Source organism: Triplophysa rosa, linkage group LG9 (genome assembly GCF_024868665.1).
Source record: "Triplophysa rosa linkage group LG9, Trosa_1v2, whole genome shotgun sequence".
Classification (NCBI taxonomy): Eukaryota; Metazoa; Chordata; class Actinopteri; order Cypriniformes; family Nemacheilidae; genus Triplophysa; species Triplophysa rosa.
Window position 1 is genome coordinate 20,460,186 of NC_079898.1, and position 18,842 is coordinate 20,479,027.

At 37.9% G+C, this 18,842-nt stretch overlaps 1 protein-coding gene across 4 annotated transcripts; it reads right to left on the reverse strand.

Annotated features, from left to right (window-relative positions):
* Positions 1-6,783: 6,783 nt before the first annotated feature.
* Positions 6,784-16,412, reverse strand: btbd3b (BTB (POZ) domain containing 3b). Of its 4 annotated transcripts, none has more exons than XM_057341943.1 (5): positions 16,028-16,412; positions 15,558-15,880; positions 14,491-14,581; positions 11,051-11,169; positions 6,784-9,775 (listed from the first exon to the last, which is right to left on the reverse strand). In XM_057341943.1, exons 2-5 carry the CDS (start codon positions 15,866-15,868, stop codon positions 8,743-8,745), a joined length of 1,554 nt encoding a protein of 517 aa, XP_057197926.1. In that variant the 5' UTR covers positions 15,869-15,880; positions 16,028-16,412; the 3' UTR covers positions 6,784-8,742. The 4 variants fall into 4 exon arrangements, with proteins under 4 accessions (XP_057197926.1, XP_057197927.1, XP_057197928.1 ...); XM_057341944.1 differs by having other exon boundaries at positions 15,558-15,810; positions 15,881-16,412; XM_057341945.1 differs by having other exon boundaries at positions 15,558-15,810; positions 16,028-16,409.
* Between the last annotated feature and the right edge of the window lie 2,430 nt (positions 16,413-18,842).

The following is an 18,842-nucleotide window of genomic DNA, read 5'->3' on the forward strand; positions in this document are numbered from 1 at the left end:
GTCTGTGGCATTGTGTACAGCACTGCTAAGTGCATCACATCCAGTTCACCAGACTGTGTTTTTCTTTCACACAGATATACACCACATTCCCAAAAGTATGTTTACACCCCCCTAATGCATATCCAGGTCCATAAAGAAATGATTAACTGGGTGCACAAAAAAGATTGGAAGCAAATGAAGGGATTTGTCATATTGTTAAGAAATTAAATGTTCAAAAGCGCATACTGTATGTTCAGCAATATAATGTAGTTTAAACCTATAGTTGGCTGTGACTAATGCCTTTGTACAGTGGACAAGATTTAATCTCTTATGTTCTTTCTGAATACACTATCAGCTTCTTGTCTTTTTAGATCAGATGTGGTGCATCTAAACCCAGCGGTTTTTGTATCTCGTTCATCTACATGCAGCTCCAACATATCGCTAGTTCTTATGTGTCATGTATGACTAAACTTGACATTGACATAAGGGCATGGTTATGATGAAGATTGTGGTAATGTACATTTTTTACATCCTGTTTTGAACCTTTTCTTTTTAAACTTTTCTCCGGTGAGATGCGGTTTTGCTGTTGAATTCAATATAGTTTTTGAAAAATAAAAAATGTAATTCAGTCGTAAAGGAATAGTTTACCCAAAAATAAAAATTCAATGCAAGTCTATTGGTACAACTGTTGTTCATTCTTTAAAACATCTTTTGTGTTTCGCAGAAGAAAGAAAGTCACACAGGTTTGAAATGACAAAAGGGTGAGTAAATTATTTTTATTTTAATTGAAGTATCCCTTTAATGTCATATGAAAAGTAAAATATATCGCACTTTAAATAAAATAAAATATTAAGGCAGTGCTTCCTGAAGTTGGGAATCATTAAAAATGACATGCAGAGCAGGTGATGACAAATAGCTAGAAGAAAGTTACAAACGGTTAAAAAATGTCCTTTTATTTTCTTTATTTTGGACTAGGATAACGTTTTTAAGTCTGAAAGTTACTAAATGTGTTTATAGTACAATAAGACTCACGATGTTCCACATACATTTTTACATGACCTCTTATAGTTTCAGGGTTTCTAACTTTCTACACTATTAAGGAAAACTGCATAAAGAGACAGTAATAGAAAAGCTTTCGGAATCGACGCCACCAGCATCTGTAAAAACGCTTCACGCTGCCTCTCAGAGTCTTTCTCTTTTTCTCTGATCAATATTACCAAATTAACATTTCCAACCTCCATTTCAAAACCGCAAACCCACTAAATTAGTCATTAGAATTGTCTCAGCGGCAAACAGAAGCTGTGAGTAAAACCTGCACTCATTCGATATCGGTTACAGCAATTTCACCCTTACGTTCACCTCAGACAGTCACACACACAGCCGTTTCTTTACTACAAATCATCCGGAGTTTGATGTTTCAGTCTATCCTGATGATCGGATGAAACTGGCAATTTTGTAAACAAATTTTCATATTATTAATAGAAAGGAATTATAAGTGCCACCCTGCGTACTTGTAAATAACACTATATTTTGACTAGGAAATGCAATAGGCTGTTAAATATTGATTTTCTTCCTCAGATGTTGAAGAACTCGGATTTAAGCAAACAGCAGATTGTAGATCAGAGATGTCCTGTGTAGGTAGCAGGGGATTTCAGATACTAGCGTGCAGCATTAGTGTAATTGCTTCTTGGATCTATTGATCTTTGAGAGCATTAGCTTGGTGATCATTTAGGCCACTCTTTCTCAATCTTGGAACTCTGTCTTTTAGGACCAAGCTTCTCACATGATCAGCCAAATCTCTGATCGTTCTGTTAACATCTAAATGTAAGATCTTCAAACGTGATTGACCCATTGTTTTTATTCATCGTAAGTCAGTCAATAAAAGAGTTTTTCGAGGTCAGCTGATAGGCGGTTAATGCAGTCGCTGGGAAAGCTGAGAAATAAGATATGTGAACAGGAGAGATAAGGTTATGTTTATGCCGGTTAACGCTTTGGTGTGAAATGTTTGCAGAATTGTTTTTGAAGAAATAGAAATGACCCTGTCTGGTTCCTGCCATTAAATTTCATTAAAGATAAATACATGGTTATGATGGAGATTATGGATTTTTTTAACATTGATGGAATATGGAATTACACAAACATATTTTTGAGGGATTTAACCTTTATATTTCATGGTGAAGTATAAAGATAGTGAGGAACACATAACAAATGCTATTTTTTCAGTGTTCTAGTTTTTAATCATGTTTTAAACTTTAAATTTGCATTTAGCTTAATGTGCATGGCACTTTGCTTTATAATAAAATGTATTGTAAATGGAATATTTATGTATTTTTATACAATAAAATGGCCTGAAATGTGACGATTAGGTGTGCTCTTTCAGATGGAAGGATTGTAAAGACAGCATGCTATGTATTTTATATTCAAATGATTTTCCCTTCTGTGACGGTGAGCAGCGGGAATACGCTGTTTGAGAATGAGAACAAAAAAATGATGACAGAGTCAATCTACTTCCTGCAATCTCAAAGAAAAATTACCTTGACTGACAGATTGCAATCCAATGACTTCCTTCAAGATCCACATTTTTCATGCGTCCTTCCTTCATGTCTGTCCAAAATTGGCTCTGAAAGAAAAATGTTTTTTCCTCAGTGCATGTGAACAAACAAGTGTGTGTTCTTTTAATTAAAGACATGAGACATTTTTCTTGTCAGCACCTACGGTGTAGCAACAGATTTGCCCTTTAGTTTGGTCTTACACTGGCTCTAACAAGAAAAAAATGCTAGATTCTAAATTTAAACCTAAAGGAAGATCTGTTTGGTCTTACCTGCACACCTGAATAAAAAGGAAAGTATTTATTTGCATATGCACTTTGTTTATTGTGAGGAACAGTGGGCATTTCTAAGCAAAGAGAACCATAATAAACAATCATATTAAAGCAATGTCACAAGTTTTATTATTCACTTCCGTTCTCAAGGTACATTCATTGGTTCTGTGATGGAGTGGGTGGATATGTCCACAGTTGCATAGTCACATTGTTAGCTGTATACTCTTGTATAAGAGTGTACTGGAATGAAAACTGTGTAAAATTGGCACTATGTTATAGTGGAGGATTCTATAAAGGGCACCTTCAACATGTTGTCTGGATTTAAGAATATCTGAGTTGCATGAAGCAGATACTCAAGTGGTTTTCACTGTGTCTGCATTATGTGCTGAAAAGGTCAATCCGCACAGTATTCTCTGCCTGGACCGCTAGACATTTTTATGACAAAGAACAAGCCAGCATGGACTTGCCTTTGGATAGCTGCCCTTTACAGGGATTCCTCCGGCCTTCTAGCTCATTTTGAGGACCTCTTGTCACAAAGCAATCTTTAGAGTGTGGTGTAACCGAAAAGAAAATGCTCTCAGAGACGTTAAAAGAACAGTTCACCCAAAAATAAAGATTTGTCATTATTCATGCCTCTTCCATATTACAAAATATGTATTTTGCTATGCAAAAGATGTGTTAAAGGGACAGTTCACCGGAAAAAAGAACAAAATCTGTCATCATTTACTCACCCTCAAGTTGTTCCAAATCTGTATAGATTTCTTTGTTCTGATGAACACAGAGAAAGATATTTGGAAGAATGCTTGTAACCAAACAGTTCGGGGCCACCATTGACTACCATAGCAGAAAAAATGACAATGGTAGTCAAAAGTGCCCCAGAACTGTTTGCTTTCCTACATTCTTCAAAACATAATTTGTGTTCAACAGAACAAAGAAATCTATGAAGCAATTTTTACTACTATGGTAGTCAATGGTGGCCAAGAACTGTTTGGTTACACGCATTCTTCCAAATAGCTTTCTCTGTGTTCATCTGAACAAATAATTTTATACAGATTTATAACACCTTGAGGGTGAGTAAATGATGACAGATTTTGTTTTTTTCCGGTGAACTGTCCCTTTAACACATCTTTTGCATAGCAAAATACATATTTTGTAATATGGAAGAGGCATGAATAAAACCTAGCTGTTGTAAGATCACATTCCTCCAGAGATGCCCAAACTCACCTCGAATATATCGAAAACAACATTGCAGATCTGTAAAACCCATGCCGTTAGCTTGTTTAGCCCTTAAACACAAAGTTAGCCTGTCAAAGTTAACAATAAGAATGGGATCGATTCTAGATGTCTGCTGATTGACACGCAGGCTATTGATCTGCTTACACCGGGCCGTTTAACAATCCTGAACTCATTTAGGAATCTATTCAGAGGTAAGCAAAAATGCTGTGTAGCTCGTACAATCAAAACACGCCAAATGACTTTCTCTATTTTCTCCATCCACTGAGGCTGGTTAGTGTCCTTCTGAGAGTTCTCACAAAAATATCACAGTATTGATCTCTGGGAGGGAGGTGGGGGGATAAATGGAGGTTTTGACAAGATGCTTCTAAATACACGTTTATGAGTACTAGCCCTGGGGAAAGTATTTCTATAAAATGTGGCTAGTAAGAGGGTGGAGATAAAACGGCAGTTAAAGGGATACTTCACCCAAAAATGAAAATTCTGTCATCATGAACTCATCTTCAAGTTGTTCCAAACCTGTATACATATCTTTGTTCTGATGAACACAAAGGAGGTTATTTAGAAGAATGTCAGTAACCAAACGGATCTCACCCCCCATTTACTGCCATAGTAGGGAATATAAATACTATGGGAATCAATGGGGGATGAGATCTGTTTGGTTACTGACATTCTACCAAATATCTTCCTTTGCATTTAGTAGAACAAAGAAATGTATACAGGTATGGAACAATCTGAGGGTGAGTAAATGGTGACAGCATTTTCATTTTTAGGTGAACTGTCCCTTTAAACTCATGTTTGGCTTGAAATAAATGTGTTTGTGCATTGTACAAATTTAAACTTCATACAATGTAAAAAGCTTTCCTGTAGCTCAGTGATTAGAGCATGGCGCTAACAACGCCAAGGTCATGGGTTCGATCCCAGGTGATTGCACATACTTAGAACAAATGTATAGTATAATGCAATGTAAGTCGCTTTGGATAAAAGCGTCTGCCAAATGCGTAAATGTAAAATCTACATTTATGTGAGGATCACATTTACATTTACCCAAGCTTGAAAGTGTATGAATACGAAGTCTGCGGTAATTTAGACTAAGTGCTCTTTCCATTTAACCCGGCAGATTGTTTTTTTCAAATAATAGGCGAGTAGGTCAGTTCATTATTGTATGCTCTATAGGTTTAACATTTGACATGCTGGCATGAATGTCGATTTGATAGTGAGAAAATGCAGTTATTCTCACCAGCACCGAAGCAATTATCATAAATTCATTGCATTGAATAGACATCTAACAGGTTTATTTACAATAAAAGTACCGCAGTCTCACCTTCTGCATTTTATCATCATTCATACAATACAGATGTACTTTAGATATACAATACTTGATATGCTATAGATATACTTCATCATATTCCCCTGTGGTCTGGGACAGCGCTTTTAGTTTTATCATAAGCACCCTACAAACACCCCATTCTAACCATTTAGATTGATAATGTTCTGTATAGCTATGAAGATAAACGCTGTATAGTGAAGAGAGCTTGTTGTTTTTGCTGTCCTTGATAGTTTTGCTTTCTGCTTTCCTCTGCTGACAGAACTGAACAGTAATTTAGAACGCAATATATCATCTGCATTTGCTGAGGGCAGCTTTGACAGTCTGTAAACCCGGCTCGTCAGGCATCTTGTCGAGTCGAGTCCCTTGCTGCCTTTGTGGGCAATTAGGTGCTGCATGCGCATATTATCAACACTGTGATTAAAAATAAATCTGAAATATTTGGTCCCAAAGCATATTGAATTGAATGTATTAAAGGCGCTTTGTTCAGTGATCATGTCAAACTTTGTATTTTATAGAATGCATTTGTTCTTCATTCATGTTTCTGTTTAAATGTGGCAATAGATGTTAGTCTTTACAAATGATACACAATAAAAAATGACGCACAATAATGTTTGCATGTTAACATGTTTAACTCAAAATAATTTGATTCTGATTTCTAGATGTTTAAATTCCGAAGTTTTCAAGTGACTTGTAAAGCCAATTTGATTGAACAATTTCGAATTAGCATATTTTTAGCTTTCAGGTTGATTTTTTACAGTGAATGTATTATTTTTTCTTAGATTCTTAGTACACTTATTTGGCTGTGGGAATTTGCTCCCATTCAGACCCAAGAGCATTAGCCACTGCTGGTTATGGGGCATTGCTTGCAGTAGGTGATTGTACTCATTAAAGATGTTCAGGTCTGGGCTTTGTACCACAGTAAATAATTTCTTTATGGACCTGTCTTTGTGCACAAGAGAAAATTGTCATGCTGGTGGAGAAAAGGGCATTGTCGAATGCCGCATGGCATTAGGATTTGTGTTCACTGGCCAACAAACTCTTATATCGTGTATAGTATAGTGTTTTTAACACTTGTTTCATTCTCATTTGACTTATCTCTAACAATCTATAATAGGATTTGTACTTTAAACTTTATTTATGCATATCTAATGCATCTCATCTTTATAATGCACTGCAGCTCAGAGAGAAGGCAGTTCGTTGTAATGGACACAGCCGAGCATCAGCATTTCCCTGTGGGCCATAACCAGGAGTCAATCAGATAGCGGTTATCTTTGCTGTGCTTTATCCTGTTAGCAATTTGTCTAAAAAGGGATGTGCACTTTGATCACGAGAACACATCAACAAAATAAAAATCAGGACATTTTTGTGTTTTTCCCTCATCTCACAATATATCATACTAGAAAAGCCACTCATGATGGGTCACAATCGAACTGCTTGTTCAGTTTATTTGCTTCTTCCATTACACACATTCATAAGTCTCTTTGCACTGTAACACACAACAAATGCTTTATACACACTCACAGAAGTGTTCATCAGTAACACAGCAAATTCCATCAATGACCTCTTCTTACTAGTGCACATAGATTCAAAATGCTTGTGATGGGAAAAATCAACAAATGATCCAAACAAACATGTCATATTTTTAAGTACACATTGTCAGTGGCAACTAACAGTGTGCCTTTGTACATTTAATTGAAGATTTCCTTAAAACGCCATTATAGAGCCAATTCACTGGATGAATATTCTGCTGTGAAGTAATCTGAAAATTACAAGTATGTAATGTAAGAATGTGTCATTTCTTGGTTTAAACAGCAATTATTCATAATCCGCCCATTGCTAATTTGTCTGTCGCAAATCATTCTGGAGGGAATAGAACTAGCTTCCTGTTGCATAAAACGCCAACAATGCCGGTAAATACAGCCCAGAACAGACGAACTAAAAAGCATGAGAACTTGTCTTTAAGTGATATAATGCTAGTTGACAACATCCCATTTAATAGCGTGAAGATGGTTTGTTGGGTGACAGCTAATTATGCTCCTAATTATCCATGAACACAACACTTCCAGAGGTGTAAACGATGCTACAATATTCCAAAACATCACCTTCTCTGCTATACGTACGAATACATAACCTGTTATTTCAGCTAAATGAAAGGTTGCTAATGCATTTGTTCTGTTCCATTTTCAGTGCAATTTATAAAACTGACGTGAATGAGAACATAATAAAAATACTAAACAAATATGCCACGTTTCATGGAACTTAGAGAAAGAAACGGTTTATTATACGATAAATATTTAGGATGCGGTGAGGCAGTTCACTGTACATTTGATTCAAGGTACTAAAACCTTACTAAAAAAGTACTCCAGTGCAAACACTATGGTTATGATCAAAACATGTTCAGATTCGTCAGAAGCTGAAAAGATGAGTGAAACGTCTGTGCTTGGCAATGATGCTCATTAATCATAAGGTAGTTTCTATGGTGGAGAATGTAACTTTGGTGTTAGTATTATGATTGCCTTGAAATGTAATGTAGAGAAATACTGAAGTTAGACGAAATTGACATATGATGATGAGTTCACTATTGCTACAATATACATGTGCAAGCGTTCACTAGCATGGCAAAGTCATTGTAAACAGCAGCCATGGAGTGGTCATATAGTATATCTATATATTATAATATTTAGTTCACATTTAAATATATACTGTACATGTAAAATATATATCAAGTGCTCATAAGTTTTTTCCCTTAATGTCAATAAAACAAAACACAACTGCCAGACCGAGCTTCACAAGTGGGCACGATTGGTGTCCTGGGCCCACATAGCATATCATCGCTGTCCTTTTGAAACCTCGGATGTCCAATTGCGTTGTTTTTCAGTTAAACTAAAAAAAACGATCAAATACTGTGTTGTCAGTCAACAAGCACTTTTTAATACTTTTTATTGGTTAGATATTTGCAAAACCCAGTAACAAACATAAAGGGTGACTAATAATAATGATTTATGGCAAAACATAAAAATCACAAAATATGGAAATACGAGGTTTTCGAAGGACAGCAGCAATATTAGAGCTGAAGCCGAACTTCCAGTTTGGACTTCCAAAAACTTCCAATTAAAATGCCAACAATTTCTTTTGTAAACAGGTGCAGCCTTATTCGGAGCTTTGAATATTCAGTTCACGTTAAGACATGAAGAAAATACTGTAAAATATAGAAGCAGAGCACAAATCAGAAGCCTTGTCATGTCAGTTATATTTCAGTTCAATCGGCTTAGGCTACTGAAGAAAGATTTTGCAATGTAGTAGAAAAAGGGATGTTGTACGCAATGTAAAGCTATTCCAATTTCACACTGATTAGGTTTTTTTGTCTTCCTAGGAAACCTTAAGCATAAAAGATGAGCTCTGGAATCTGTCCCCCCTGCACACCTGTGCCATTGGTACTGTCCGAAGAGCACTGAAACTGGAAGGTGACCTTCCCACACTGAACTTCTGTCATACCCTCCTGACCAAAATAACTCAACTCACTTCCATCCAGAACCACGCTGGCAGTGTAAAAAGTGTCAGGCTCGATCTGAACTGGGTAGTCGAACCAAACGGGGAAAGTGTTGCTTGAACCATCTGAAAAGTACTTGCTGAGGTTGGTTCCCAGGAGAACTCCCTGCCGTTTGAGTTCAATCTTGGCCGTGTACTCAGCAGACCCGCAACTCGAGCCGTACAGCCCAAACCCGGCGATAAACACCCGCTTATCAACAGCGAACTGAATGCTGTCACATCGTCCGCGATAGCGCCACTGGTTGCTGCGGTAGGCGCAAGACTGGAAGCGATGACACTTCTGCGGCGTCAATCCCTTACGAGGTTGGCTCATAAACTGCAACTCGGGCTTCTTGGCCGCCGTGTACCATAAGAAAATGTCGTTGGTTTCATTAAGCGTTAAAACTCCAGACTGGGCGGCTCCATTAGCGAAATCATCAAGACCCATAGTAGGTATACGGATCGAGTAGACAGCCTGACCCAAAACTTTGCGTTGGTTGTCAATAGTTATGTTCATTTCCCTTCTCTGACATTCAGCCTCGGCCCAGCTCAGCGCAGCTTCAAACACGACAATCTCCTTGGCGTTTAAAGTCTCTCGCCTGAGGATGCTCTCCAGGGTCTGAGAGTCAATGTCACAAAAGCCCTCGGATTTAAGTGCCAGCTCAGCCTGAGCGTCAATAACTTCCCAGCAGCGTTGCGTCAAGTCTGGCTCTTCGAACAGACAGCTCTGAGACAAAAGAATACATGCGTTCTTAGCACTCAGACTGGTTTCCAAGAAGTTAACGCAGGCCCGAGCCAGGTGAGGTACTATGTACTTTTTGGCTGCGTATAATGTCGCCAGTACGGTGTCGGCACTCAAGTCGATTTCATCACAGTAGATGTACCTGGAAAAACACAAAACTCAAGGTTAACAGTGCAGTATTTAATCCACGGCAGTAATTTAAAGAGTATGAGGTACTTTAGAATGCATTGTAGCCTGCTATTACTCGCACAGCTAGAAACAAATATTTTATGATGTGCTAGCAGCATGAGCCACGGTGCATTTTGCCGTGTCCACGCAAGACAAAGAGAAAGCAAATTCTCTAAACTACAAAAAGTGAAGGGAAATACTGTATACAATAGCTATGAAAATAATTTATTTGGCAGACATTATTATGTCTATTTTGTGACCCGCGTATTCGGAAGTAGATGCTAGACTGAACTGATGACATTTTTACCAAATCTAATACTATATATCCAGTGATACATTCAGGACTAGAACGAAACACAAATATCTTATCAAAACAGTAGCGTTCTATAGGGCTGCACGGCAAACTGAAAGAAAGTAAACGAAGCGCAGGATAACATTTGCATTTTTATTCTTTATGGCAATGGAGGGAGGGACGATAACAACAGGATGAGAAATCTCTCAGGAGAGACAGAGAGAGGGAGAGATGAAGAGAGAAAGACAGAATATCTCTCAAGAGACATGGGTTGAAAAGCATAAGCTAAGATCTATGAGAAACTTCTGTCATGGTCCCGAGGCTTTGGAGAGGAAGACAAGCTAAGCTTACTTCATTATTAATTTTCTCCTTGTTTAAGCTTGAGTTCTCTTTAACATTTTAGCGTGCAGTGTCACTAGTGGTCAGGGATCACCCTTAAAAATCTGATTATAAAATACTTAGCAAGTCTTTCTGGAGATACATGGATACTTCTATCCAGCAGTGCGTCAGAGCTTCCAAGACACTTCAAGTCATACCAGAAAGCTCTTTGTAGTTCATTTATTTAACTGTGATACCTGGATTGAATTCTCAAATGTTCTTTTAGGTCAAAATAAGCCATTTGGAATTACCCATTCATTTAACTAAACCTAATTGCACAGATGATTTCGATCAGAGAGAACTTTAAATTTCTCCAAAGGCCAGATAGCTTTAATGCTCTTGAACTGTTGGCTGTAAGGAAATTACATGTCAGTGTAGTCGATTAACCCCTCTGGAGGAAGCCCAAAGAGAGGGTTCTTACATCAGAGAGAACCATTTTCCCCACTCCTGTGCTTAATTGAAAACAATAATACCTAAGTGATCAGTACAGGAAGATAACACTGATTTTAAAGTGTGGATGATAAAGGGTCGGCCAGCGTGGACCTGACAAACTAAAGGATAATTACACAGTAGTCTTACTTTAGCATGGCCAGAAAGGCTGGAGGCTCCACGTCAGGAATACGGATTTCCTCTTTGTCTTCTGCTAGCTCACCGTAGAACATGGCGTGAAAAACTGAGCTTCCCACAGCGAGGACATACTGTTAAATAAAGGAAAATATTAGAATACATCAGTGCTTGTCAACACTGTTTTGCTTTGAGCACCCCTATTGCCATGTGTAGGGTTGAGTGGGGGGGGTTAATGCCCCCTTGGTACAAATTAAAAAAAAAAATACTAGCACGAAAACTCTGGACATTTTTCATACTTGGTTTGTAATTGTGTTTTGTCACTGAAAATAATGATAACTTTTCTAAACAAATTCAACTTTTGTCCTTAAGGGGGGTGTTTTGCTTCACTCTACCCTAAAGTAAAAGTGCCTATGTTGTACAAATAAACAATTTTGATTATTTTAGCCCTAATATTATTCCTCTAAAGCAATCTAGTTTTATAAGTACTACCTTTTGGTTTGGAACTAATGGAATTAATGCTTAAAACTAGTACAAAAATGTTCAATTTATTGCTAATAAACTTACATCATTCATTCATCATTTATGTTAATTCATGAGCAATGGTGGTTTCAAACATCAATAATACTTAAAAATCCATTAAAACAGCTTTTTGTTGAGGCCCTACATATGGGACAAAGCGAGTTTCTTGCTTTCATTGATTGCTATTTTTCAATCTGTCTCTACCTTACTTTCCCAAAGTGACCCAATTTTCTAAAGTCCTTTCCTTGTACAACTGGGTTTTTCAAACAGGGTCTGCGAACCCCTGGTGGATGGCGAGGGAATTGCAGGGGGCTTGGGAGCTGGTATACTGCATGTCTGTATTTTGCAACTGTTTTACAATGTTTTCAATACTTTTTAATAATATGTTATTATTATAGTTGCGTAAAATATTTGTTATATTTTTTAAATTTATAAATTAATACTGATATAAACTTTAAAACAGATCAAAATAAATGTTTTTGAAGTTGTAAATGTGCTATTAAATGATTTAAATATTTACTTGAAATCTCAGGGGTTCGTTCAATTAAATAATTTAGATCAAAGGCGGTCAGCTGACAAAAAGTTTGAAAACGTGAAATGTGAGGTGTCCCCTTATGCTGTGTTCACACCAAATGCGAACAATCGCGTTCCTCACTCTTTATTACTCATAGGAAAAGTTTGTTATTTTTGTGTGAGTGACGCGAAAAACTTCACGCACCCGGACCTGTCAAACAGTAGGTGTCGATGAGTTCTTCGCGCAAATTTCTCACGAAGTTGATTTATTTTTCTTGCGCGGACGATTTGCGTCATTTGCGTTGCCCGCCGCGGCTTTGCATTGACTTTGTATGTAATTTACTTTCACAAATCACTTAATTCGCATTTGGTGTGAACACAGCATTAGAGACCCTCACATGTGACAGATGAAAAAACAAATCAGCCATAAACAACACACAGAAAACCACAAAATCAATTATAAACCTGAATCATACAAAACCTCAGTTTAAATTATACTGCAATCTTTTATTCTGTGATTGCATTCTATAGGTAACGCTTTTCTGTTTTAGATTTCAGATGAGAGTCAGTTGAGCGTGAAGCGCACACTAAATTTCACCCACAAAGAGCAATGCTTAATTACGGCTGTAATTCCCCCCTGGGTTTACAAGACTTTTGAGTGCTATTTGCGTAAATGCCAACCACTTTTCCCTCCGACGAGTATTTGACATTGGTGTGGAAGCGGATGCTGTAGTTCTCCTGCTGATGCTAATGGGTGAATGTAGCTAATGATGAAACCAGAGGCCAACACTGTAATGCAGATGTATTATATAACACAAGCAGAATTCATTTTTAGCTGTACCCACACGCAGGTGCATCTTTTCCAGTCAGTGGATTTCATTCTCACTGGCCTTTTTTAATGCTGCGTCAGTTAAGTTGTGTTCTTCACCGCTCCCTTGCCTCTCATGCGGAAAGCTCATAAAAAATATGTTTTACTAAGAACAGAGGGTAATTTTACAAAGCACTCTGATGCAAAAGGAGTCTGCGCTAGAAGCAAACTCAAACTTCCCATATAAAATGATAATGCATATTTGAACTCCAGCCAAATGGACATAAAAAGGTGCTCGGTAATAACTCTTCATGGCCCATTGCAATATTGGCTGTGGCCATGCCGGAAAGAAATACAATGCCCTTGCCTAAATGGGCTTTATAGGGCATTATGTATCAGCCAATCACAGCTTTCCATTCTGCCCTGTAAATGGATAAAAGATGACTCGAGCCAGAATTTCTTTTAAAGATAAATTAGCCCTGACTGTTTAAATAAAGTTAGGAGTAAAACAAAAAACAGGTTCAATGGGATTTTGGTCAAAATTGGTCTGAGGCCAAAAAATAATGCATCATATAATATAATGCAAGCATATAATAATGCAGATCGCACGGAAGCAATAAATATTACAAATAGAGGACCTGGAAAAGCGAGTGGAAAGAGGGCAGTTAGATGACCAAAGATGTAACCCAGAATTATAATGGAAGATCCTGTAAAGCTGCAAATGGATTGACAATCACAGTCCTCTCCAGATTACCCTCAGCAGAGAGCTTTTAACCTCAAACGGTCCTTGGTTAACCAAAGAAAGATGTAATTCATCTGTTATACATTTTCATGAGAGGTGATGTTAGCGGGAGATCTTTGACTAATTCCCAGTTTGCCAAAATGAAAAAGGCACTTTTTTAAACGTGAGAGAAATTGGAATTTGTGAGATCAAGGTATGATTCATTTATCTGACCACCAACCCTCTGATGTGTGAATGATTGAATCACAAAGAAAAAACTGTTAAAGTTTCTTTAACTTGAAAACAAGATCATCATGTCCGATTTCTTTTCAATTATGCATTAAGCCGTTTTTACGCAGTTATCTGTCTACTGCGAATTAGATAATAATGATAAACATTGAGAAGTACCTGACTTATCACACCTTTGCCATAGTAAAATTATGTTGGCAAAGTCAAACACAGACGAGGAATGTATAGAATAATGGTTTGGATGTAAACATCCCATCTAGTTCAAAGGCTTTTCAAGTACATTTCAAGATTTTCCACCATGCATCAGAGAGTTAAGCAATTTATTCAGAAAAACCTTTGGGAGAAAACATTCAAAGTGTGTCTGCTTCACTCAAGTATTTAAAAATAAATCTAATTTGCATTGTTTTATAGAAAGTTGAGAAACTTAGTCACAAACTGCTTGATTACACGCAGCACGAATCCAGCATCCAAATGAGATTGGAGAAAAAGACAGCCGCTCTCTGATTTACATCGATAATTAAAGTGTCCGGCTAGCCCGAATACAACAGAAAGAATTCAAGTGCCATTATCAGCAGCAGTGAAGCAAACTCTAAATCCTGAAGCTGCTGCAGTGTCTGTCTGTTGCAGGTCGAGAGGACTTACCTTGTGTCCCGGGAGCCTCTGAGTTCCTCCCGACTGGCCCACGACAAAATAAACGTCGGCCATCAGTTCGTTATTGAACATCACAGCATTTCTGAATGGGAGGATACGGGTAATGAGATTATTTTAGGTTGAAAAACACAGGGCAGTATCGCTATTGATTTTATAAAAGAGGATCATATATCTCTGGATTTTCTATTGCAGCAGCACATGTTCAAGGGATAGTTCACCCAAAAATGTAAATTCTGTCATCATTTACTCACCCTCTTGTCATTTCAAATCTGTACGAGTTTCTTTCTTCTGCAGAACACAAAGAAGATCATTTGAAGAATGTAACTGAACAACGGCGGTCCCCAATGGATTTGCATTGGTTTTGTGTCCATAGAATAGAAACAAATGGGTACCGCTGTTGTTCGGTTACCGGCGTTCTTCAAAATATCTTCTTTTGTGTTCTGCAGAAGAAAGACAGGTCTGAGTGGAGAGTAAATGATCACAGAATTTTAATTTTTGGGTAAACTATCCCTTTAATAATGTAAGGCATTTTTAAAATACAAGTTTTACATTATAAAGAGAAAACAAGATACATCCCCACTTCTTTTCTGAATAGGACTGGTCTGAAAGCACAACTCGAGCTATTCATGAACGAAATGCTCTTCAGCCATTCACATTCAAAAAAGTTAAACAACATCTTTCTGAAGCAAAAAAAAAGGAAAATCTCTGGCCCCTGACAAATAAAATCCACAATGGCATCTTCCTCATGTATTATTGAGATCCGGGCCACATAGGAGCACTAGGTAAACAAGAAATGATGTTCCAGAGCGACTACAAAGACAGGTCCGAGAGCGCACATTTGTTTTGGCCGGCATGGGGCTTTCCCCTGACTACAAAGTAAATATCGCCCTTTGACCGAGAGCAAAACCGTGGATACAAAACAAAAGTTCCTTTCTTTTGACTCATGTGGGACACAAAATATCATGAAATACACGATTCAAAAACGATTTCTCTCTCAAATGCACTTTATTTAAGTTTCTCTTCAAGTTTGGTTTCGTGGAGATGTGAAGTTTACGTACCTCTCTCTGATAGTGGAGTAGAGACCCTGCCAGTTGCAGCATTGGATGGTGTTGTTGTTGTTCAAGTTCTGCTGCTGATACTGCTGGACGGTGGTGGTCGATGTCGACTTCTTCGTGGGAAAGATCTCCGCTGCCATCTTCTTCTTCTTCTTGGTTTTTAGGGTGATGATCTCATAGCAGACAGGGGGCAGCTTAGAAGAGCTGCTGGGACTCCCCTTTTTGGAGCTTTTGCTGGACTTGCTCTTAACCGATTCTGGAAGCATCAACAAGAACGTCAAACATTTCATGTTCCTTCCCTTGGCATCCACCATGAGTGTGCTCACCTGCAGAGCAGTGGAAAAGCATGCAGAGAAGATGTTTGGAAGGAATGGGGATTTGCAGAGACAGCGTGAAGGGTGAGAAACCCACAAAAGCAGAGCAATGACACAAGAGGAAAGAAAACAAGGGAAAAATCCACTCCAAGTCTTCACCTTCTGCAAGCAAACGGACAGAACTTCAATCTACTCCTTCCACCAGAAGATTAAAGTGAATACGGCAAATGACTTTTGTGTCCTTTGCTTTGAGTTTGACCCGCCGGTGTACGGCAGCGATGAGTCCCCATAACTGTGGTGTTAGATGAACGCTTGTCCTTATTGAATTGCCTCTCTCTCTCTCCTTTAGTATCTGTGACAGTCCCAGATTTAGTGTTCCTGCAGTGGTTCAGAAACAGTCTCTCTCTCTCTCCTCCTGTCGCTCTGACACACACACACACACACACACACAGAGAGCTCTGCGGGATTTGCTCGCCGTGGACCTGCGCTCTGACGCCTGTTTTGCTGACTGTGGGGGCTGAATGGAAGGATGGAGCGGAGAGAGTAACCCCCTACCGATGGAAGGCAGACATCCCCCACAGCCCAACCAATAAGCACTGTCACGAGCTGTGATTGGCTGCATGCGCAGCACCTACTAGAATATGCTAAGACCTCTGAAGTGACAGCCCCTTTCCTTTAGAACGATGCTTTTATCTTCACTGTTTCTCTAATCGGTATACTGTAAAATGAAAAATGAAAGAATAGCCTACAACAACAAAAATGAGAAGGAATGTGAGGAGAGAATAGCTTATTTTCACCAATGGGTTATTTGTGAAAAATGTCGACTTTAAACGAGATTCAAATGTAATTTATTATCCCCATAACAACTGATGAAGTAGACAATACACCGCTCATCTGGGTACTGCAATACTTCTCGACCGGTACTACTTTTATGTTTGAAGTATTTTTTTTTCTCATGCCAGGATTAATTTGGTTAAAAATGATATTTCTAATCCATATTTTGTGTCCAGTTTTTTTGTATAACGTACATTCCACCGGCTGTTATTGCAAAAGAAACTCTAAATCCCCTGTCAGGGTTTGTTTTGCAACCAGCTGAATACATTATCCCTTGCTTTTAATTGAAATTGATTTAAGAATACTATATTATATATCAAAATTATATTTTATTTATAGGTAAAGAGTAAGTTTTTAACTGAAAGCACACCGTTTACGGTCCTATTCTACCTGTCACTTACAACAGAAAAGGGTAAATCTCTTCAGTAAGGTGCAGCTCAGCACAGAATACAAAACCGGTATTCTTCTGGTAAGAGTGCAATCATTTAAAGTCCTGGCTACCATCTAATAACCTACATGTCATGTTTAATGCATTCAGAACAGAGATCGGCTTTTGTTCCCGGACAGAGGAACACATTAAAGAAACCAGAGAACCGAACACTTTTTCTGTTAAACACATAAACCTGATGGGATTGCTTGAAACAGGGCCTGAATTTTTACATTAAATTTGAAATAATATTAACTATAATTTACCATAATATTTCTGATGTGATAAGCAATGGAACATATTTATACATGTGATGTATACGTTTCTTGCACTATAATAATATACACATTTGATGGGAAAACCACCTGATATTCCAGATTCTGAGGAGATTCCTCTGTCCCCTCTGCTTTGGACAATCATTCTTTTCAGCATCCGCTGGCCACCAGGGATGTTGCCCTGGAAACGGTGTTCACATGATGGTTGGGGACAGGCAGAAAGAAGGTGAGATTTAAAAGAAACTGCCAGAACATGTATTTTCCTGATATTTCTCTGATAATGGAACATCTAAGATCTGAAACTGCCTTGATTTTAGATTGGCCTTGTTGTGTCTATTCTATACAAGAATGCTGTACATCGCTAAGCTAAATGTTTCTTGTTTTGTTTATACTGTATAAAACATCCTAAACGGACAAACTGCTCTACAAAGCGTGTTTCGTAAAAACATCTTATTCGGGAAAGAAGCGAAAACATGACATCATCTTAATCCTCTCTCAGCCTCCATAGGGGTGGCCGTTGGTTGCAATTCGCAACCTCACCACTAAATGGAACAATGGTCCTTTAATAGTAAAGGAATAGTTCACCAAAAAGTAAAGTCACTATTATCCCTGTCAACAATTCTTCATGTAGTGATGTTTTCATACAGAAATTTTGAGCACCACAATGGTATCATAAAAGCAGTCCATATGACTTATGCATTATATTACGTTTTCTCAAGCCATTTGATTATGTAAATAAGTTATTCAAAGATAATCTTCCTCTCCAGTGAGCTGTTACCCATTGACACCAGATCATTGGTCACAATGGATCTCTCGGATTAATAAAAAACAGCAAAAAATAGCATTAGGACATTATGAATATAACAAAAGTCATATGGACCGCCTTTAGTTTCATTTAGTTTTCGCATTTTTTTGTCATTTTGTAGCTTGACAGCCCTGAAATACTTAAAATTCATATGCGTATAGAATGAAATTATAATAAAACTGACTGAATTTTTATTTTTGACTGTAATACTACCCGTGTTTTGACTGCCTTTTTTTACAGTGATGAGGCTAAAGTACTAGCGGTGATTAGCCTAATAGTTTAGCATTAGCGTAATAGTTCAGCATTTCATTATCTTTCCTCGAGGCATCAGCCACCGCCTGAATAAAACTGTTGCGCTAATGTTTAAAGCTAGCACTTGTTGTGAGGGTGGTAATTATCCCATCTAATAATGATATACAGACGCCTGTTATTCTCAAAAGCTTTGTTGTTTTTGCAATACAGTCTCTTGATAGTTTCATGCAGCGGGGCCGTAGCATATTTTGCCCAAAGCTTGCTAGCCTCATTTACACTTTGCAAGCCCAACATTTTGCATTTCCTATTACTCACCACGCATGGCGTGAAATAATAATGGCACAACAATACTTTATGTAATCACGGTAATAAGATTCTCAT

What these genes read in the sequence shown, in the direction of transcription:
- btbd3b (XM_057341943.1), bottom strand. Translation starts at nt 15,868, where the DNA reads ATGGTGGATGCCAAGGGAAGGAACATGAAATGTTTGACGTTCTTGTTG. An exon ending in TACTCCACTATCAGAGAGAG is followed by an intron (nt 14,582 to 15,557) that starts GTACGTAAACTT and finishes CCTCCCATTCAG; the next exon opens with AAATGCTGTGATGTTCAATA. An exon ending in AGAGGCTCCCGGGACACAAG is followed by an intron (nt 11,170 to 14,490) that starts GTAAGTCCTCTC and finishes TTTATTTAACAG; the next exon opens with TATGTCCTCGCTGTGGGAAG.